At 40.7% G+C, this 22,026-nt stretch overlaps 1 protein-coding gene across 2 annotated transcripts in view; it reads left to right on the forward strand.

Moving 5' to 3' along the window:
- The window catches only part of ATXN7L1 (ataxin 7 like 1), a 203,598-nt gene that overhangs the window by 105,584 nt on the left and 75,988 nt on the right, over positions 1-22,026 (forward strand). For both annotated transcript variants that reach the window (XM_084624839.1, XM_084624838.1), the window contains one exon: positions 20,748-20,970. In XM_084624839.1, coding sequence (XP_084480965.1) covers positions 20,748-20,970 — 223 coding nt within the window. The remainder of the gene's footprint in view (positions 1-20,747; positions 20,971-22,026) is intronic.

The following is a 22,026-nucleotide window of genomic DNA, read 5'->3' on the forward strand; positions in this document are numbered from 1 at the left end:
ACACCTTTTTTTTTTAATATGTCTACACTGCCATGTAAATCCAAATTCAGCTGACTCTGGGTTAGAGAATGCAGGGCTTGAGCATCTACACTGATTGTTAACCCTACATTTAGAATTTTCTAACCCAGGCTCAAACCTGCGGCTCTGGTTTCCACATAGCAGAATGTAGATACAAGTCAAACCAACTGTATCCCAGACTCCCTTGCATCCTCTTGAAACGTGGCCGCTCTAGCCCTTTGATCATGGTGCACTATGAGAAAACTTGACCATCAAACCGCACGTTCTAGGAAACTTGAACAGCCTGCCAACACATCCTGCCGAGCAGTCATTTTGCTCTGTGTGCTTCCAGCTATCAGAGGCAGCAATGTGGAGGAGGAGCCTTTTGAAGACCTTCTCTTGCTTGCACTTTCACTCCTGTGTCAGGAGACAGGCAGAGCTTCTGTGAGACGCAGGTGGACATGTCAGCAGTGTTTTCTGACCCACCAGAGGCAGTTGACAGTTTATGATGGAGCAGGAGGAGGACACAGACATGGCAGACTTGAAGAGGCTGATGCTCATGACACTTGGCACAGCTGCTGGTGCCCCCTACCTAGCCTGGCACTTCTGGAGCAGGGCCACAAGCACAGTCTGGTGGGATCACATCATCATGCAGACCTGGGATGACCAGCAGGGGGTCCAGAACTTTTGCATGAAGAAAGCTACATTTCTGGAGCTTTGTGAACAGCTTTCCCACACCCTCCAGTGTAAAGATGCGCACATGAGGGCGGCCATCTTGATCCAAAAGCAGATTGCCATAATCTCCTGGAAGCTGGCTAGCCCAGGCTGCTACAAGTCCACTGCCAACCAGTTTGGCGTTGGAAAGTCGACTTTGGCTTGCACTGGGAAAGTTCATGATACTACCGTTTTTCATTGTTTGGGCATTCTGTTTCCAGGCTGGGACACTATTCCTACCAAATGACAGTCTCATAAACGGGTTACTGTCCCCACCATTATTCTGGGTGATCCTGCATACCCCCCTTTTGCCTTGGTTTATGAAACTGTACCCTGATTTCAGAAGCCCTGACAAAAGATGTCACTCTAATTACACTCTGAGCTGATGTAGAATGGTTGTTGAATGTGCTTTAGGCTGATAGAAATAGTTTTGGAGATGTCTACAGACCCGTTTGCATGCCAGTGTCATCAATGCTGTCCGCATTACTGTGCCTTGCTGTGCTCTTCACAACCTTTGTGAAGCCAGAGGTGAGCCATTTCCTTCTGAATGGGCCTATGAAAGCCAGGGTCCACTGAATCAGTACACTCAGCCAGGAAGAGCACCTACCACAACTGGAGCTGGATGCACCCAGACAACAGAAGTCAGGGATACTTTGTGTTCCTGCATTATGGACTTGCATGGTCCAATGAAAGAGGAAGAATTGTATCTTTACGAGTGTGCTGGGGTGGGGGTAGGGAATGGGGCTCGTTGTGTGGGGGGTTTTCAGTGCTTGGGAATGGTCGGGGTTGATTGCCCTGTGATGTATTTATGAATGACATAACCACTTAGCCCACTGTCTTTGATGATTCACAGTATGGATTGATGTAGACAACTGTATCGATGAATAGCGTTTACATACTAATTCCTAAATTTCCCTTTTCGTGTATTTACCTTTATTATTTCAGATAGACACTGTATGATGTGATAAAATAAAAAGCTTTATTAATAAACTTGTATTAGGGAAGTACATTAACCCATTGCCAGGCAGGCCAGCTGCCATTACCACACCAAAACACCAGTAACAACAGAACCTTAAAAAACAGAAAAATCAATGTATGAACAAGTGCAAACAATGAAACCATGTATGAGACAGAAACCCCAACTGTTGCATGTTTCCTACCACACTCCCTGGTTCTCCTTTCCCTTCTTTCCCCATTTGCTGTTCATTTGGTGCCAGGGGAGAGGGATGGAGGCATCCATAGGGGAGAGGGTCAATATGGAGGGCTGCATGGAGCAAAGCTGCCCTGCCAAGCCACTCATGGGGGGCTGATTGCATGGACCACTCAGCCATGGAGTTTTCCAAGCTATTTCTGGACTATATCACATGGTACCACACAGGGGACTCGGGCTGTGGAGTGGGTGATACAGTAGGAGCCGCTACTTTTGTGGCCATTAGTGATATCAGCCACTCAGACAGTTCTCTCTGCTGAGCTCTGTCTTTCTCCTTTAGCCGCCATTCCTGTTCCAGGAACTGTGAAGCAAGTTCCTGCTCCCGCACTGAAACCTTGTCCTCAAGCTGTTCAGCCAGCCTGAGCCTTCCTGCTGGCCTCTTGCCATGCCTTTCCTCTAGCTGTAAGTCACTCTGTCTTTGGGACTGGACCTACTTGTTGGCCCTGTTCAGAACTTCCACCATAAATTCATCACAGAAACAATTCCTCTTGGAAAGGTCCATGAAGATACAGTGACCCAGGTTCTGCTGCAGCGTGGGCGAGCTGTGGACGAACAGCAGCCAGTAGACGTCAAGGGGCCCGTAATAGGACAAGACACAGAGGGTTATTGTCTCAATAGCTCAGTGCAGGAGCACAAAAAGAAATCCTTGTGGAATTTCAAGGACATAAAAGGTTACTTTTCCAAACTGAACCTCAGTATATTATGAGAGGGATGCTTCGGATCACAGAAGCTCCCTGGACATGGCTGGGTTAATCGCAGCAGCAGAAGTCCAAAGACCATACTAAGTTAAAAATTTAGCGCTGTTTTGTGTTTTCTAGAAATTGCAGCACTACTTGAGTTGGGGGAGGGAGGGGCTATCAGTGACTGTGCTACAAAAGCTTTTTCTGTCATTTCAGCACTTCCACGTTTTGGAGGACATAACCATTGTTGTGGTGCCCCGCTGGCAAAGGGAGACGTTATCCCAAGCTGCTGGTGGGAAACCTGCAGTGTATCCAACCAAAGTATTCAAATGTATAGTGAGTGAACAGCACATCTGAGTGGAGTGGGCTGGTCAGCTTCCCTCCACTGAAATGTGACTACCTATCTGGAGTTCCTGCTTTAGCAATAGTTTGCAGCTATCAGCACCCACGTTTGGTTAGAGTTCATGAGGGAATCAACAGGATGATATGTTAGCTTTCATATGGCCTATCTTGTTATGGCTGCATGCAAATACACAGAACTCCACAGCTATCCCCTTACTCCGCTTCTCCCTCTGGCACATTTGTGGAAAAAATTTCTAATCTCGGTCAAATTTGGCACAAATGATTTTGTCACCTGCATGAACTACTTCTAACTGAAATGGACTAGATTTGTAAATGAAAAACATTTTCATCTTCATTCCCCCTCCCCCTCCTGTTTACTCTTTCTAGGCAGCTCGTTACACCATTGGTTACAGAGCTGCATATTTCCAGGTATGCCAATGTGAGGTTATTGTTTTTAAGAAACAGGAATGCCCTAGCAAAAATCTATACCTTCTCAAGTAAAGATTCACTTTCAAGGCATTTTTATTGTTTATTTTTCCTGGTCACCATTTTGAACTACACGTGGTGAGGGGAGCCAAGCCACTGGTAGCATATGATACTCCATTAGCAAATACATGCTGCTAGCTAGCGCTTCTAATAACTTTTTCATTGGTTCATAAAACAGAAATCCCTCCCCTTGTTATATTAATAAACTTTAAAATGGAGCCAAAAACTTACCAGCTTCTGTCCCTTTCGTGTGTGCTACAGGCTCTGTGACAGGCTGTTCCTTGGGGAAAGGCATCAAACAGCTCCTTCCAGTATGGCCCCAGGATGTGCTACTGCTGATCCTGCTCCAAAGCCTCCTCTGGGACTGGTTTCAGCAACAGTCTCACTTCACTGTCCTCACTCAGCGCCTGCTGCTGGCTCCCATCAGTCCCCATGCTGGATTCTGGGACCAGCAGGTCACCATCCGGCTGAATAGGTCATCATGCACCTCTGTTGGCTCTGTGCTTGGTGCAGTGCCCAGCACCCAGTCAAACCCATCATAAAATGGGCATGATGTCAGCAAGTTGCCCGAGGTACAGTTCTGGTCATTTAATCCATTTCTTGCACTGGTCGGATAAATTTGCAGCACTGCCAGTTTCTTTGCTGTTTGCTGGTATGCATGGTTATTTCTGGTATTTTTACTAAAGTTCACTGTTTTGCTGGCCTCACATCAGGAATTTACCAAAATCTGGCTGTGCTCCAGTCACAATGAAGCAGCATGCTTTGCAAAAGGCTTGTACTGTTCTGTCAACAAACAGAGAAGACTCTCTGATGGTGTGTTTGCAGTTCGGTGTTCAGAAGACAATGGAAAGGTTAAGCACTGACTACGTGCTCCTGAATTGCACCAAGAGGACCTGATTCTGTTTCCTGGGAGTTGACTGGAGATTCTTGGATTAGAGAGGACAGAGGAAGTTGGCTTATGGGTTTATGGGATACTTTTAGCGAATTCCCAGGATCCAAGTCAGGGGGGCTGTATCTACACTGCAAAGAAGTAAGACTTGAATCCTGGGTCCCAGCTTGACTCAGACTCAAAATCTCCAATCCCGCAGGATCCTGGTCTGAGCCCAAGTCTGAGAGATTTGTGTGTAGACAGAAGGTGGGTGTGGGCTCAAGCCTTAGTCTAAAACTGGGCTTACCTTGCAATTTAGACCTACCCTTTATTATCAAGGAGAATACTCATTATCTCCATTTCTGCTGGAAGGTCACTTCAGAGTAAAACAAGATCCTGCATCATTGACAAACTTCCTTTTTCAGACTGAAATAGAGAATTCTTCTCTGTTCCCTCTGATTCTATTGGTTCAGGAGATCTGTCTGCAGATCAGTTGAGACGCATCTAAGATGTTGTCGTAGGTGTAAGTGGATCGACAGTAGGAGCTCAGAATGAAAGTCAATACACGTGCACTGTCTGCTGCTTTATTGAGCTGGCCTTTTTGAGCTCCTTCTCCAAGCCATGAATGATTTGAAGCTGAGGTGGGATGGACCCAGAGCAGCTGATTAACTTACAAGTGTGGGGTTTGCATGCTCCATCACAGGCATCCAATAATAAGTTTTGGATTTACCTGCTCAAAATGAAATTCAGTGGATGAAAAATATCTGTTGTTCAATGCTTCCTTCTGCTGCTGGTCAGAAGAGAACTGTGCAGTCTCCAATAGTGGTCCAGTATGGGGACCTGGCCATTGCTACCTCTCCACAAAGAGCTCTGTTGCAGCAGAAGCTGACTTACTTGTATCTTCTGATTGATTTTTAGCAGTGACACCATTACTGTGGCATCTGAATACTTACCGGGGGTGGGGGGAACACACAAAATGTAATAGTAGAACAGCGTTGGCCTATGTGTTCATAGAGCACCTGGAATAATGGGGCCCTGATCCTGACTGGGGCTTCTGATGCTATTGTGTAATATGAAAATAACAAAATCCCCAGAACTTAATGTTTGAGCCACCATGTATGTCTTGTACTACTCAAAGAAGTTAGTCAAATCTAACAATTGATCTTTTATAGAGCCATAGAAACTCTGCACATTAGCTTCTTTGAAATCACCCAAATCTATGGTTAACATTTGTTCTATATTTGCTGTTCGCTTTGAGGCAAATACTGAAGTGCTTGCTCAGTTTTCTGTTCTGACGCAGGCGAACTCCCATTGAAGGCATTGTGGGCTTGCCTGAATAATAACTGAGTGAAAACCTGAGCAAGGACCTCAGGATTAAGACCCTTATATATTACTTGGTGAAGTTGAAAAGAATGGGTTTAAAACAGTATGGGAATGTGCATCATATAACATGTCTCTTGTCTACTGCCACCTTTGTACTCAATGTTGTCAGATTTCAGAGTAACAGCCGTGTTAGTCTGTATTCGCAAAAAGAAAAGGAGTACTTGTGGCACCTTAGAGACTAACCAATTTATTTGAGCATAAGCTTTCGTGAGCTACAGCTCACTTCATCGGATGGATACTGTGGAAACTGTTGTCAGAATAGCTCAGGGTATAGTATTTTAGGTTAATTGCTTATGTAGATCCAGTAGGGGGAGCTCACAGCATTGTTTTGTCAGCTTTAAAATGTGTCTCTTTCATGGGTGATTGAGCTAGATTTTTAAAAAATCTAGAACCTGAAGAGTATTTTGCAACAGATTGGAGGGGACACATACTCTCCTTTAATCTGGGCACATGATTCTCATTGTCATTAATGGGAAAATCCTGCCCACATATGAACAGGAGAGGGTCTCTCAATATTTTAAAATTGGATCCAAATTTGGGCCTAAATTGTCTGAGAGTCTCTTTTCTGTTTGCCCTCCGCTGACTAGAAAGAGTGGCATTAGAATGAAGAGATCTGGAATGTTTCAGTTGTGCACGTGCTTGAATCCCATTAGCTTTGGCTCTTTTGCTCAGTGTAACAGTTAAAACAACCTCTTACTTAATGAAGAATGTGTATACATGTATAAAGACAAAGCTCTCTAGGGCTATAGAAATCTGAAGTGTCTTAGTGGAACGCCTGAAAAAAGGCTGCAATCCGTGTATACGAAAAAACTCTTTTCAGTAAGAATTCATACAAATGCCATACTCTGTGCTGTGAGAATAAAAAGAATGCCTTTGAAAGAGTCAGTACCGTAATAGCAGGACCTCTTGAGGAAAGATCTAGGACAGTGGTTCCGAAACTTTAACAGCATGCAAACCCCTTTCACTAAATTGTGAAATCTTGTGAACCCCTTCCTAAAAATGAATATTTCCAGGGATTTAAGTTTAAATTTCCACCGCACTCCATGGGGCTCCTGCTGCTGGACCCCGTTGACCGCCCCGGTCAACTGAGCTCCACTGAGCTCGGGCTGCAGGTCCCGCTGACTGTCAGGGCTCAGGCTGCCAGCCCCAGCTGCCTGGCCCCGCTCTTCCTGGGGCTTGGGCTGCCAGCCTCACCCATAGCGCTGGGGCTCGGGCTGCCTGCCCCAACTGCTCTGACCCGCTCTCCCTGGGGCTTGAGCTGTCTGCCCTGCAACCGGGTCCCACCTGCAGCCCCCAATGCCCGGGGTCCTCTGGCCGCCATTAGTGAAATTTTTCTGGCAAACCCCCTGTAATGTTCTGTGAACCCCAGTTTGGGAACCACTGATCTAGGATTAGGTCTTTATCCCCTGCTCTGGCTCCTTTATGCCAGGTAAAGGCTCTCTCTAAGCCATTGATATAACCGGGGGACTTCCTACAGAGCATAAACTGAGGAAGACAGGTGTAGGCTATCTTTTAAGGACCCCCTCCAAAGTCCAGGTGTAGGGGCCATGCAAGCCCACAGAGCATAGCACCTTGGAGATTCTGAGCAGTGCTGCAACTGGGGAGACACTTCCATAACTTATACCCGTGGTTCTCAACCTGCAGCCTAAGGGCTGCTTGCGGCCCAATCAGCACACAGCTGTGGTAGTCCATGTGACATTCTCAGGGCCATATGGGTAGTATGTAGTGTGGATGCAGCCCACCTAACACACGTGGCCCACAATGGTAAATAGGTTGAGAACTTCAGACTTTGACTCTCCAGGGCTGTCTAAGGTGTTCTGGGTACTGCCTTAGCCGCTAGAGCTGCCTAGAATCAGGGGGGTGCAAGAGTGGTTTAAAGCTACTTATTCCTCTCTTCCCTCTAATTGTGAATTTGTGCTGTGCCTCTTAGAGTATGTCTTCACTGCAAGTGAAGGTGTATTTGTAGCATGGAAAGACATGTCCATGCTAGCTTTAATTTAGCTAGCATAGGTAACAGTATGTAGACATGATAGTTCGGACTAGCAACCTGAGTAGACACCTAGAGTCTCCATCAGGCTTCTACTCAGGCTGTTACCCCAAGAACAAGCCTGTGCCACCATATCTTCACTACTGTTACCTGCACAAACTAGATTAAAGCTAGCACAGAGATGCAGAAACAAACAGACCTTCACTTTACAAAGAAGACATATCGTTAAGGGCGCATACCATAGAATCTCACCAACATTATTTTCCTGGGGTAACAGTTTTCTTGAAGGTTGCAATCCTTTCTTAAAACTGGTCTTGGTAGCTCAGTATTTTATAATGTGAGTGAACTAATGCAAAACAGATTACTTCGTATATGACACAGAATTCCAGAGAAGACAGCAGATCAGTGGTCCATTGCTTTATACAGTATTGGCTGTGAAAATAATATATTTAATTCCTTTAAAAAAATGAGATTAGTTACAATCTCAAATCAGGAAATGCCCTGGGTGATATTGCATGTTTAACCTGAACTTTGACCCCTTGTATGTCCTCACTCTAATTGTCTTCAGCTAGATGATCATATTATTGCTCAAATACTATAATATACTTTTTTCCTACCACCTTAGGGCTTGTCTGCACAGTGCCTTAGTCTGCACTAGCAAGGATGTAAATTCTGATGTTCACCAGCATGTCGGACATTGCCTGGGCTGTGTGGTCCCTGCTGGCGCACACTAAAAGTTCCATAGTGCATTTCAATGTAGTTTGCTTTCTTCCATCAAGCAGACAAAGATATAACAAGATCCAATGCCTAGAAGTTCAAACAAAGAAAAATCAGGATGGAAAAGGCACAAAGCTCGGGAAGGAAGGTTGAAATTTATGACTCGGATGACAAAAGACAGAATACATGTGATGCTTCATTGAGACAGACAATGAGAAGCCAGTAAAACTAGATGGTATAGAGTTAAAGTCTGTACAATTTAAATATTTCGGTTCAGTGTTAAGCTGTGATAGGGATGTGGATGTTAGGAGTCATATGAAGAGCACTTGGTGCAAATGGAGGGAGTTGACAGGAATTCTCTTCAATGAGAATATGCCAAGTAAACTAAAGAACAAAGCATATAATGATTAGGGCAGCCATGATGTATGGGTTGCAATGCTGGCCAGTAAGGAAGAGAGAACCACTACCTTATACTGCTGAAATAATAATGCTCAAGTGGATGCTGGGTAAGATGAGAGCTAGCAGGCTGCTCAGTGAAATAGTATGAGTCATGATGCAGGTAGCCCTCAAGGAAAAGCTGAGGGACTATCAACTGAGGTGGTTGGGTCACATGAGATGACAAGATGTGGGATATGTTGGTCAAAGAGTATGTGATCTAACGGCCACAGGACAAAGACCACAAGGAAGGCCCAGAAAAAGGTGGTTTGCGTTGCTGAAGGAGGACAGAAGGCAGGCTTGTGTCAGCTTGGAAGACACACTCGACAGCAATGCTTGGAGACAAAGAACAAGAGCCGCCAACCCCAACTAGCAGGACAAGGCAAAGGCAAAGAACAACAACATTGCAATTTAGTATAGCAACAATCCACACTGAGGAAAGTGTCTTGGACTCTATTTGCTCAAACTTTAGAAAAGCTGAATATTGGGTAGAATCCTAAGTTTGCTTAATGGTTTCAGTTCTTAACTATTGCAGACACTGTTATTCTAGCTATAATATAGCTGTTTTCTCCTTGTTTTCTGCCTGCTACTATACATTTGAGTTGGAAATTTAGTTGTCACGGGAGGAGGAGGAAACATTTCCTTATAGTGTACCTTCCCTGTTTCTGCTGGAGGTCTCCTTGGAGAACCTGAGAACTGGGATCTTTTTCAATGCTCTACTGATGGAGTTTGTTGAATGTTTAACAGAGATCTTTCATCTGAATTGTTCAGTAGGTGTTAGAATTAAGTTAAGATGTTAAAATTAAAATTTTCCCTTTTATATTCTCAAATTTCACTTCTTTAGTACTTGTAATATCATAATCCTACTAGTTCTCTAGTCATCCATAGTGTTACAAGAAAAACAAACAGAAGAAACAGTTTGATTCCTTTTATATTTTATTATTCTGTTTGCAGAAGCATCTAAAATGTGCTAGACTCTAAATACAAAGGAGAAATAGTTCCTGCCCCAAAAAACATAGCAAAAAAGAGCAATAATCCTCCCCTCTTCCTTCCAGGAGCTCCTGTAAGGTCCAAGGGTATATCTGTGCTGCAGTCAAAGGTGTGATTGCAAGCATGGGTTGGTATACCTGCGCTAGCTTTCATCTAGCTAGCATGGTTGCTCTCGCACCTTCAATTGCATTGTGGGCATACCCTGTAAGTTAAAAGTTCCATAATCCCCTATGACCTGAACAGGGATGCATCTCGACAACCTGCAGTTACAGGTATGTAACCTCCTCTTCCTAATTAAACCTCACATTCCCCTTTCTGGGGAGGTAAATAAGTGTTAGTATCCCCATATCACAGATGAAAAAACAAGGGATAAGTGACTGTCCCACCATCATACAGCAAATACCCATCACACCTGTCATAAATATAAAGGGAAGGGTAACCACCTTTCTGTATACAGTGCTATAAAATCCCTCCTGGCCAGAGCCAAAACCCTTTCACCTGTAAAGGGTTAAGAAGCTAAGGTAACTTGGCTGGCACCTGACCCAAAATGACCAATGAGGGGACAAGATACTTTCAGATCAGGGCAGGGGGACAAAGGGTTCTGTCTGTCTGTGTGATGTTTTTTGCCGGGAACAGATCAGAAAAGCAAGCCTTCCAACTCCTGTTAAATTAGTAAGTAATCTAGCTAGAAAATGCATTAGATTTCCTTTTGTTTAATGGCTGGTAAAATAAGCTGTGCTGGAGGGAATGTATATTCCTGTTTTTGTGTCTTTTTGTAACTTAAGGTTTTGCCTAGAGGGATTCTCTATGTTTTGAATCTGATTACCCTGTAAGGTATTTACCATCCTGATTTTACAGAGGTGATTCTTTTACCTTTTCTTTAATTAAAATTCTTCTTTTAAGAACCTGATTGCTTTTTCATTGTTCTTAAGATCCAAGGGTTTGGGTCTGTGTTCACCTGTACCAATTGGTGAGGATTCTTATTAAGCCTTCCCCAGGAAAGGGGTTGTAGGGTTTGGGGGGATATTTTGGGGGAAGACATCTCCAAGTGGTCTTTTTCCCTGTTCCTTAAAACACTTGGTGGTGGCAGCATAGGGTTCAAGGACAAGGCAAAGTTTGTACCTTGGGGAAGTTTTTAACCTAAGCTGGTAAGAATAAGCTTAGGGGATCTTTCTTGCAGGTCCCCACATCTGTACCCTAAAGTTCAGAGTGGGGAAGGAACCTTGAAAACAGCAAAGCTAGGTCTTCTGGCCCACCAGCCAAGTACCTTCCATTGCCACTCATGCAAGTCATTTACCCTTTCTGTGTTTGTTTGTTTGCCTTTCTCTCACATGAGCTTGTTGAAAGTGCAAAGCATTTTTAATCTTTAGAGATCAAAGCACTTGCCAAAAGGGGTAAGCAAGCATGAGCAGTCCCATTTTACAGACAGCATAATTAAGCACATTGATTTGAAGCGATTTTTCTGTCATTACAGGAGCTGTCCTTATCTTTCTTTTCATTTTGTTGTTGACACATTTGTTGAGTATTATTACTGTTGTTCTTCTGTCATCTCTGGTCTTTTTAGTTTGACTAAATAGCATCATATAAAACACAGTACCTTAAATGAATTGCACCAGGTTGACCCAACAACAAAAGATTTTGCATTTCAAGTTATCAAAAGCTACTCTTCCCTTGTACATAGAGGTACATCACTAATGTTATTGCCTCTGAGTAAACAACAGTTTGCAATAAAAACCACCTCACAGAATTCCAGGAGGAAAATATATGCAAGTTCCCTGATTCCTGCCAATATAGCCCTGCAAGAAAAACTTGTAATTAAACTTTACCTTGTGCAATCATGGCGTGCTACTATTAACATACGACTACTACTACTATTAACATAGTAAAATGGGAAGGAAAAGGGACTAGGTTGTCCACAGCCTTCAGACCAATCTGTCTCTAATTACCGGTCTACTTTTAATTAATAGCAGTGTCAGTGAATGTCTGCAATAGTCCTGTGTAATCTGCATAATAAATATTACCATAGCTTTTCCATTCACTATTTAAGAATCATCTCATCGTCCACTGAAATGCATCCACCTCTGGGAGGAAATATAACTGTTTTTAACAGGTGCATCATGACAGTTTGGACTACAATTGAATACCACCTTATGCAGTTGAAACTATAGGAACATTTAGCTCAGCAGATTGCAGTTACCTAAACTGTCACTTGGCCAGGACATCTTTGTTCTTACAGTAAATGCTGCAGGATTTTTAACAGACCTTTGCTGGTTAAAACTTCATTCTTATGTTTAATGAAAAGATAACAAGAAGTACAGTGCCTCCTAGCACTATGCTGAGGCATACATTATTTATTTATTTATTTCCATTAGTGACCTTGATGTGCTAGCTGCTTTCCAAACAGAAAAGAAGGCACTGGCCCTGACTCACTTCTTGGGAAGCATGCTCTACTTTAGTCACCTTAGTTTTTCCTTGTAGATATCCTTCTACACCAGTTACTAAAGAGCCACCAGGCAATCCTGGGAAATCTATGCTGAGCACTTGTTCTTCATATCACTTTATTTTTTTAAGGAATTTCGCTCTTTCCAGTAATTTAGTAGTGAGGTTCTTGACGTTTTATCTACTCTCTCTCATGCAGTTATCCTAGCGAAACATCTGCATTGTTACATAAATAAAAGATGCTCCAAGGGTGCTCCAGTTTCTCCTGTTAACTACTGCGAAACATCTCACACAGTACCCTGCCTCTCCCCTGACCAGACAGCAAGTATGAAAAATCGGGACGGGGATGAGGGGTAAGAGGCACCTATATAAGAAAAAGCCCCAAATATCAGGACTGTCCCTATAAAATCAGGACATCTGGTCACCCTTCCCCTGCCTCAAGGAAGAATGAATAAATAAATAAAATCTTTATCTACAAATATGTATATCTGTTACTCCTGCTGCTTTTAATTTTGTGCTTTGTTTCAATATTACTTAGTTACTTGACTTGTATAAATAGTTTTTTAAAAAGCAGCACTTTTCAAAGTGCTTGTTGTTCTTGGCACAGGATCAGTTCTGGTGTCCAACTGGTAGGACCTGAAACTTGTTGTTTAATAAGTGCCTGTAGTCACAACAGTTGGTGTATGCAACGACTGATCTGGTATTTGTTGCAGCAGGTCATCTGCCTGATTCCGAACACATGCACAATACCTAATCACGTTGCTGTATATCTCTGACGGAGTCCGTGATAATGTGAATCATTTCACGTTCCAAAAGTACAACATGTTTACAGTCGTCGTAGAATCAGATTACGTTGGCAGTGCGTTCCTCTCTGTAAGTGGTTTCAGTTTACATTTTGTCTTCTAGGAGGGTATTTGCATAATTTTGCTGATCCTACTTTATTTATAGACCTTTTTAGAAATGGGGAGTCGTTTTAGCTGTTTAATTTTAGGAAGTAGAACTTGTATCTGCTGCAGATGAAGAAACGTGTAGCACAGAGGTTGTTTTAGCACTTGATAATTAATTTCCAAATTATGCCATTTGACCTAGTCTGGAGTGTATACTACTTGCACTGCTTTTTATCAGAAACAACAGTACTTTTCTTTGAATTGGCTGTTTATTTCCTTTGTCAGTTTGCAAGAAGGATCAAAATGAAACTGACTGTGCCATTTCCTTTACTGCGCACAGTTAAAGGGTGGATACAGTTTGCGGATATTGTTTCAAAACTTTTCAACTGGACTTGGAACAGTTATTTTGTCAAACTCTCACTGGTAAAGTTATCCTTGGATTGTGCAACACTCTGCTGTGGTTTGTTGGCATCAAATCTGAGTTTATTTTTATCTAGCCTCACATATTTGGTTTTGTAGGGTTTTTTTTAGGTTGTTGCTACAAAATGAAAGTGCTTACAAGGTGATTATGAACTCTGGTTATGAAGCAACTGCCAGTTATTGCAAGATGACCCTCTCTGCCAATACTTCAGTTGTTCAGTTATCTGGCTCCTAACTAGAATTGTTTCTGGAAAGGGGAGTTCGTTGTTTGTTTGTTTTGTTTTTAATTAGAACTAATGCCAAGCACGTTTTCAAACTTTGACCTGGAATTAGTACACTGTAGAAGATTTCATACAATATTTACTGAAATAATAGGTAATAAATTGCTCAACTTTTCCTAGTGAATAGCTGTGTAATTAAAATTCAGAGTATAGAACTCAGAGAAACAATATTTCATGTGTGCACACTGTATGGAATTATCATGCGTAAGTAGCACATTAATCTGTATAACGATTACGGCATAAAAGTTTAATAGACCAGAATCACATTGTAAATGAGGATACTACACTTCATTGAACCACTGGTTAAATATTTTAAACAAAGATAGATAAATAGCATTTCTACTATACTGAAGGTCATCTGATTGTTCAGTCTGACCTGATATAAATAATTTGACTGCAAATCTTGTACAGCTCAAGAAAGACAACTGAAAAAAAGACATTTCTATAGTGACAAATGTGAACACTAAGCGCAGTCTTACTGTATTGTAACTGTTTACTGCCAGCAGAATATTTTTAATACATTTTTTCAGCAATTCAGTTCTGCTTATTCTAATGGACTATAATACAGAACTATGAACCAAAGTGCTGAGTTTACTGAATTATTCATGAATTAAATTTAGAATGAATATACCATTTTCACCCTCTTTGGTAGATTGCCTTTTTATTTGACCTGTTGAGGATTATAATCTTGAGGCTGGAATGTTGTTGTTTTTTTTAAAAAAAAAACACAACATTTTTCCTTTAGGCTCTGTCTACATAGGAAGTCAAATCATGGTAAACTGCAAATGTGTTTGAACATGACAGTTGCTGGCAGGGTTCTAGCATGTTTTCTGACTTCGTGCATGGGGATTTTTTGGCCTGAGAACTAGGCCATGCCAAGAGAGACTGAGGTTTTTCATTTGGTAATGGTTGTTCTTCTCTCCCACCGCCTGGCCAGAACTGTCCCTCTCTGAGCCTTCCCCTTCTGACCATTTACAACACTTTGTGATCTTGTATCTCCCATTGATGCACAAGAGACTGTTTTGAAAACTGAATCTTTTGTCTTTTTCCTAGAATTAGTTGTGTTAATGAAGATAAGCATTTTGGATGAAAAAGTGGTTTACTGTGAAAGAAACACATACTTGTGTTTTCAGTCTGCCTCAATTAAAAAACGTATTTAACATCAAAATATGATCTGTTTAGTGTACAGTAAAATCAGGATCCAACTTTTTAATCTAGTAAAATATGACCAGTTGACACAACTCATTAGAATTAATGAACTTGAACTGAGTACATTTGGGTTTATCTCCTCTGTACTTCAGAGACTACTTCATATTTTATCTCAGGAGTGGAGATCAGCCGGGATGCTTTATCTTATAAGTGTAGTCATCAGAGAGCTAGGAACAAGGCATTCTCAGACGCGGGTTTTCAACTTTGGCACTTGCTGCATTTTTGTCCCCTCTTTTCCACTGACACTGGTCAGACAGAATCTGAGTTTGTTGACCTTCAGAGCATGCTGCATTTCTATTTTCTTATGTTTTTTTATGAGGGGATGGAATTGAGGAGGAAGGATTTTAGTCTTCAGTTTTTGTGGATTTGAACGTCCTTATTGATTGTCATTGTGTCAATGTGATTATTATAGTATTTTTTAAATTATGGATCTGTATAAGCACATAGGTTGAGCACGTACTGTTGTTTAAAAATAAGTAGCCTCTCATGTCACTAGGTAAATTGAAACTCATTCCCTTCTGACCAGGAAGTTGAGATGTTGCTCTTCCTGCAGAATAGCTGTTGTTATTTCCCAAAGACCAGCCAATGAAGATCCAGTGGAACTAGTAAAGTGGTTCAGAGACCAGAGCTTGAGGACTTGAGCCGTTGCAGAAGAGGGTTTGGGAAAAGTAGAGGATTGCATCGTGTGGTGGTGCATTGAAAGTGGGCTGGAAACTGAGTCTCAGTCTTGAAGAGCAGTGCTGGAGATTCAGGGATCATCCAGTCTTGCTCCCCAAACAACATAAAGACATCACATCTGGTGTGCACAAAAATCTGATTTGGCTGGGACAATTGGATTACATCCATGTTTCCATGGGACATGGAGAGTTTGCTGGAACAGTTTAATGATCATTTGCAGTGCTATTCAGAAAAGGGAAACTTAGTTGTACAGCAGTAAAATAAACTTTAGGATCTCGTAATAAATTTTTAAATAAAACAAGCTTCACTTTGTTTATTATATTTCTTTCTTAAAATGCATGGATGTTAATGTAGTGGGGGAAAGTTGAACTCTGTTCTCAAAGATCAATGCTGCTAAGATGTTAACTCCTTGGCAGCAGAATCCGAACTTTGTTGCTGTGAACATCCACTTTGCCGCAGTGGATGAGCAGAAACCCGCAGGCAGGCACAAAAGGATTAATGCTGTAAAGAGAATTGCAGCTCTGCTTGTGTTCTACCTGACAGATCAGAAATGCTTGTGGATTTGACAGTAGTTCTTCTATAAAATAATTGCACTGTATTTAGTTATTTATGGGTAATGCTAACATAAATTTACAAACACTCCAGTAAATTCGTGATGTTGTCTCCCAAATTTTATACCTACTCAGGTGAACAAATGTATTTATAGCATTGCAAGATATCTTCAGAAATTGCAACAGGTGTGGAATTCAGTTTAGCATTATAATTACTTGTATTGATTTCTCAGAGGCACCTATCTAGCATTAGTCATTTTATAAGATTTTTCAAATAAAAACTGAAGTATATTTGCTGGTATGACTAAGTTATTTGATTCATGTACAGTGATTATGCTATTTAATGTGAACATGTAGGACCTTATTTTCAACAGATTGTACGCATATAAATTCACTTGCACTTCTGTGCCTAATTTGCATGCACAATTACCACAGGTGCATGTAGAAATCCCATTTTTACATGGACAAATGGCCAGTTACATCCTTATTCAATATTCGTGTGTGCAAATACCTAATGGGAGCGTACACATTGTATGTGCATTTTTGTGTGTGCAGTTGTGGTTTTTCTATTTTCCATTCTTTTTATAGGCTATGTATTGGCAAATCAATAAAAATGTAATTTGAAAAATAAAACAAGCTTAAACAACCAAATTTAATTTCTAGATACTTGCAAAGGGAAGAATGCAGCCATTCTGTTTAGACAATTGAGTATGACAATGGACGTGATATTTTCTTTTTCATATGTAAAGGGAGGTATATATTTTTCCTTTTATTTCCAGCAGTCCTTAAGGTATTTTCAGCTGATGCCAAGTAATATTTCTGGTAATTCTCAAAGTACCTGCTGAAAATGTGGAAGGTTATTTATAGCCATGTTTTGTTTGTAGGTATTCAAAGATATGGAAGGAATTGCCAGATATAACTGTCAGTACTGATCACAAGAAAGTCAGCCATTCTCTTATGCTTTAAGTAAAACATTAAAATTACCCTGGTAACCTTTCCTCCCTTCCCCCAAACACACATACGTTTTAAAAATGGAGGGATAAATTATTATATATTAATATAGTGCTCCTTATTTCTGACATTTCACATAAGTTACAAGTTCCATTGTGAATATATTGCTTTGCTCTTGGGAATTAATTGATTGGGAACGTTTTTGATGGAACCATTCAACCTTTTTCTTGGTTGAAAATTACATGTAATGAGAACTACATTAAAAAAAAAACTGAAGCTGCTCACATATGTGATTCTTTCGATGACTCTAAAATACTGATCATCTTAAATGGTCAATATGTGTGTCTGTAAATTAACCTGAGTGTCTTTCTTTCCAGAAGATTAATTTTAATTATCTATAAATGGGATATATCACCCTCAACTATTACATCCTTAGGTATAATGCTTAAGGTATCATTTTCTAGAAGGCAGTCAGTCTTGACAAAACTAATAGCTGAAGTGGTAGTCTGAGCAGTCCATGCTGAATATTTAAGAAGGAAAAGGTTTTACCAACAATTTTAATTCACAGGGAGTCTGTCATTGTAGAGGTTCTTGGTTGGTTACATAACAGCACCTTGTCATCAGAATCTCAAGAGGGTAGTGGTAAAATTTAGAATATAATTCAAACTTCTTTTGTTTGGCAGGACAAGGTAGATTAAATTAAAACATTTGCAGTAAAAGGGTTACAGGATGTTACACTGGTCCGCAACCAAATTGCATAAAATAATTAATATAGTTTAAATAAATAAGAAAAGTAACAGAACCTTTCAAAAATGACTTATTACAAGTAAAACTGTTGCCAGAAAACTGAAATACAAAATCAGAAGAATAATAAAAGGTGACCGGACAAGGATTTATTTTAAAAATTGAACTTGTGCCCTCTTTTTACTTACTGATTTGTATAAGTTTTTTCTTGTACTGCTTTTTATTAGCTTTAAAAAATTGGAATGTCAACTTTGGTGTTTCTTGAGCTGTTGGAGGACCCCTGAGAGATCTCAAGGCATGTTTATCATGAGTCTGACAACTTACTTGAAGGGGGTGGGGGTGGGGTATTGAATCTTTAAGAGAGGCTTCCTTTATTCAAAGTGTTGTTTAGTCATTGATGTTAAATAGGTTTCTGACAAAAACAAAAAAGTTTAAAACATTCTGACTAAAACTCTCTTCCATTTCTTTGAGCTCTTGTAATATTACCATTGCACTGGTTTTCCAGGCATCACAGTCTTCTAAGCTAGACAGAACCTAAATGGCCACTGTAAAAAAAACAAGCAAGGAAAAAACTGGGGTGGATGGAAAAGAATCTTTTCTAGCCACTTTTATACATGATAAAGAAGCAAAAGGAGTATAACTCTAGAGAAGCAAAATGGAGTAAACCTCCACTTTTGTCCCCCTTTGCCCACCACCTTTAAGTATTCAGCATATAGTTCCCAAGCACTGCATAGATGTCTGTCTGCCATAGATATTATTTTATTCTTTGCTTCTTCAGTAGAGGGAAGTGCCATTGGTTACTGGAAATTAGCAGTACTGGCAACATTTAGGAATTTGTCTTGCTTCCAACTAAAATCAGTGGTAAAATTCCCATGACTTCAGTGAGAGCAGGATTGGACCCTTACAGGCAGAGTGAGTGTGGGAAAGGATGTGGAAACAACTTGTTTGACATTCCTTTTACAATCTAAGTAATAGATGAATCTTCCTGACAATGGTGGATTTGTACTTGGGCATATGCCAGCCAAAGTATTTTCATGTTTTGACCCTATCCTAGAAAGCTATGCTTAAAGATCGTTGAAATACCAAAAACAGAAAGTGTAACTCTTCATATGCACAAGTAGTCATTCAAATGCAAATCGTTTAGTTTGAGCAGCATGATGCTATCCGCTCTTGTTAATATTCTTTTGGTTAATGGAATGGCCTTGCATAGTAGTGCAATAGGTAGCATTCTGTTGGATTGTTCATTTTAGGCTTCTTATTTGAGGGGTTTAGACAAGAACTATTTCCCTGTATTCTGGGCCAAAACTTAACTTACAGGTTCTCAGCACAGAAGCAAATTATTTTAGTTACACAGTCAATTAAAGTAATTTAGTGTCTCTTTGTGAACATTGGGGTGAGGGAATTCTTTGTACCACATGGAATGTAAAACAAACATCTTTATATTTTTTTTAATAATAATGGTGCTAAAGGAGAGGAATTGTTGATGAGTAGCTAGAGTTCCAAAATAGCACCTCTTCTCATGGGCTACGGGCCAACATGTGCTACATCTTCTAGAAACTACATTTAAGTTGGTAATGTCAAGGTTACAGAGCTAGCTTCACCTCTGTCCTCTGAATGCATCCATACAGGTCTCAGGCCTTCTGCGTTTGCCTCTCCTGGGATATGGAATTCTGCAGTTCTCCCACTATTAAAGTGGACCCTGGGCTACAGTATCTTGTGTCTCATCTGTTGAATAGCTGACCCTACAGGTCCGACTGGGTTCAATACCTGCAGTTCTTCCCTTCAGGAGTCTGTGACCAGTGGTCAGACAGACTTCTTAAGCCAAAGTATTGTTTAATCTGAACAGTAAGAATTAAGCATTTAGAGAAAAAAGATTTGTAAACAGTCCTTCATGCTTATCTAACTTAACTAAAGCCTGTAATGAGAGCTAGGCAGACCTAGCTTCTTCAGCCACCCCAGTGTGAGTCCTGAATGTCAGGCTGAACAGCTCACCAACTACCTGACTTCTGCATAGTGTCTTTGTAACTGTTTATAGACCTTTTGCTCATCTGGCTCCCAGCAGTGCCCCGCACCCCCCCATGGCAAACAAATTTTTGTAACTTGGTTGGAGCCTGAAGGTAGAATCTTCACTGCCAATAGTTTGGGCATTGTCTCTTAATAACCCTGAAGTGTTTTCTGGAGAGGTGGCTTATCTTGAGCTATTCTTTGTTCTTTCTATTTGTTTTCCTTGCAGTCCATAATTAAACTAAACCAACATATTCATACTGTAAACATCCCAGTAACTAGGTCATATACAGTATTCGTAAATTATTACAAAGCAGCCTCACGTCCATCACAAGGAGCTCCCTAGAAAATTAGTAGATCCTTAGGTGAGTAATCTGAGAACCGAACAGTTTATTAAGGATTAACATTTCCGTGCCTCCATTTCCCCTTTGGTACTAAAAATTAGGTACAGTAATATTTGCTTGCTGTACTTTACAAAGGTATTGACAGTTTGTAAAATGTTTGTAAAATGCTTTGAGATCTCCTGATAAAATGATAAGTATTGCTATTAGCACTTACATAGTGTTTAACAATCTTCAGAGCACTGTACATAGTTGTTTTTGTGTTTCATATTTGCATTATGACTGATTTCAACAATAATTAACCAGTGTAATGTTGTGTGCTGAAAGCCTCATGATTGCAACACTGAATGGTATAACTTCATCTTTTCTAACTGCTTTTATTTAATTTTTTTGCCTGTGAAATGTTTTAAAATGTATTCTTTGTCCATTACAGAACGAAGACACAATTCAATATGTAAACCTTCCCCATCTCCAGCTTCTCCACCCTCCAATTCCAGGACATCAGTAGTACAAATTAAACAGAAATCCTGTATCAGCGGCCATAACCCTGTCAGCAGCAACTCAAAGCCATTCAAAACTCCCAAAGACAATCTACTTACCTCCACTAGCAAACAGCACACAGTCTTTCCTTCAAAAGTGTCAAGGGATAAACCATGGTAAGTACCATTACAGTGGATAGCTGATTTGTCTGCGCTTGTTCATTTGTATTTTTTTTTTAAATCTGTTTGTGTATCTCATGGTCCTCTAAAGAATATACATTTTCTTCTCTTCTGAATATATAAGATAAGTCCAGGGATTTCCTCTGGGGGGAAATGGGGAATGAGTGTTGTTGTTTATATACATATTTATATAAAACCTGACCCCCCCAGGTGTGTGGTGATAGATAAAAACTCTATGAGGAAAGAGGAAGATTGACGGTTCACCTTCCTACTGTACCATAAAATGTTTACTTCTCTGAGATATAGAGCAAGGGAGATGTCTTTTGAGTTTGGTAACTTAGATCCATAGAGCCTGTGGACCATCTGACATCATTTAGGCAAACCTTAAAATGAATATGCTTAAATAGTAAGGACAGGATTTTCAGTAGTGGCTTTGCTAAAGTCAATGAGGGCTTGTCTTCTGCAGCCCTACCACTTGTTTTGGGCACCAGTTATCACTGAACCTCATTATTTAAGTGCTGTTAGTGTGCTTCATGCTATGTGAGACTGCATAGAGCAAAGTACAGTCTGTAAAAATCTCTGTCCTCTAGGTCTTTCAGCATAGATGGTATTGTATACGTCTTTAGGCTGTGAGATCCTTGAGACAGTCCTCTTATGTCTTAATGTTACACTGTGAGTGTTTAACAAACTAATTGAGCACAGTGGAGTTGTAAGAATGTAAATGAAGGCTGAATTTGTATTTTAAATCTTAAGAAGCTAACTTGTCTTCAGTTATATGGAAGAAAGATGCTTTTGTGATTAAGGCCTCAGACCAAAGACATCTGAGTTTAGTTTCTGGCTCTTAGGATATGTCTACGCAGCAGCTGGGATGGTGCTTTCCAGCATGCTTACAAATGGCTGCAGCAGCTAGTGTTAGCCTCCTGAGTTCATACCTGGGGGTTAGGCAGGACTGTACTCGGACAGCTAGCCCGTGCCACCCAGACATGCTATTTTTAGCATGTTTGCTCAAGCAGAGCTAGTGTGTCTGTCTTCACACAGGAAGCACCCTACTAG

The sequence above is a fragment of the Lepidochelys olivacea genome (assembly GCF_965140295.1).
Source record: "Lepidochelys olivacea isolate rLepOli2 genome assembly, chromosome: 1".
NCBI lineage: Eukaryota > Metazoa > Chordata > Testudines > Cheloniidae > Lepidochelys > Lepidochelys olivacea.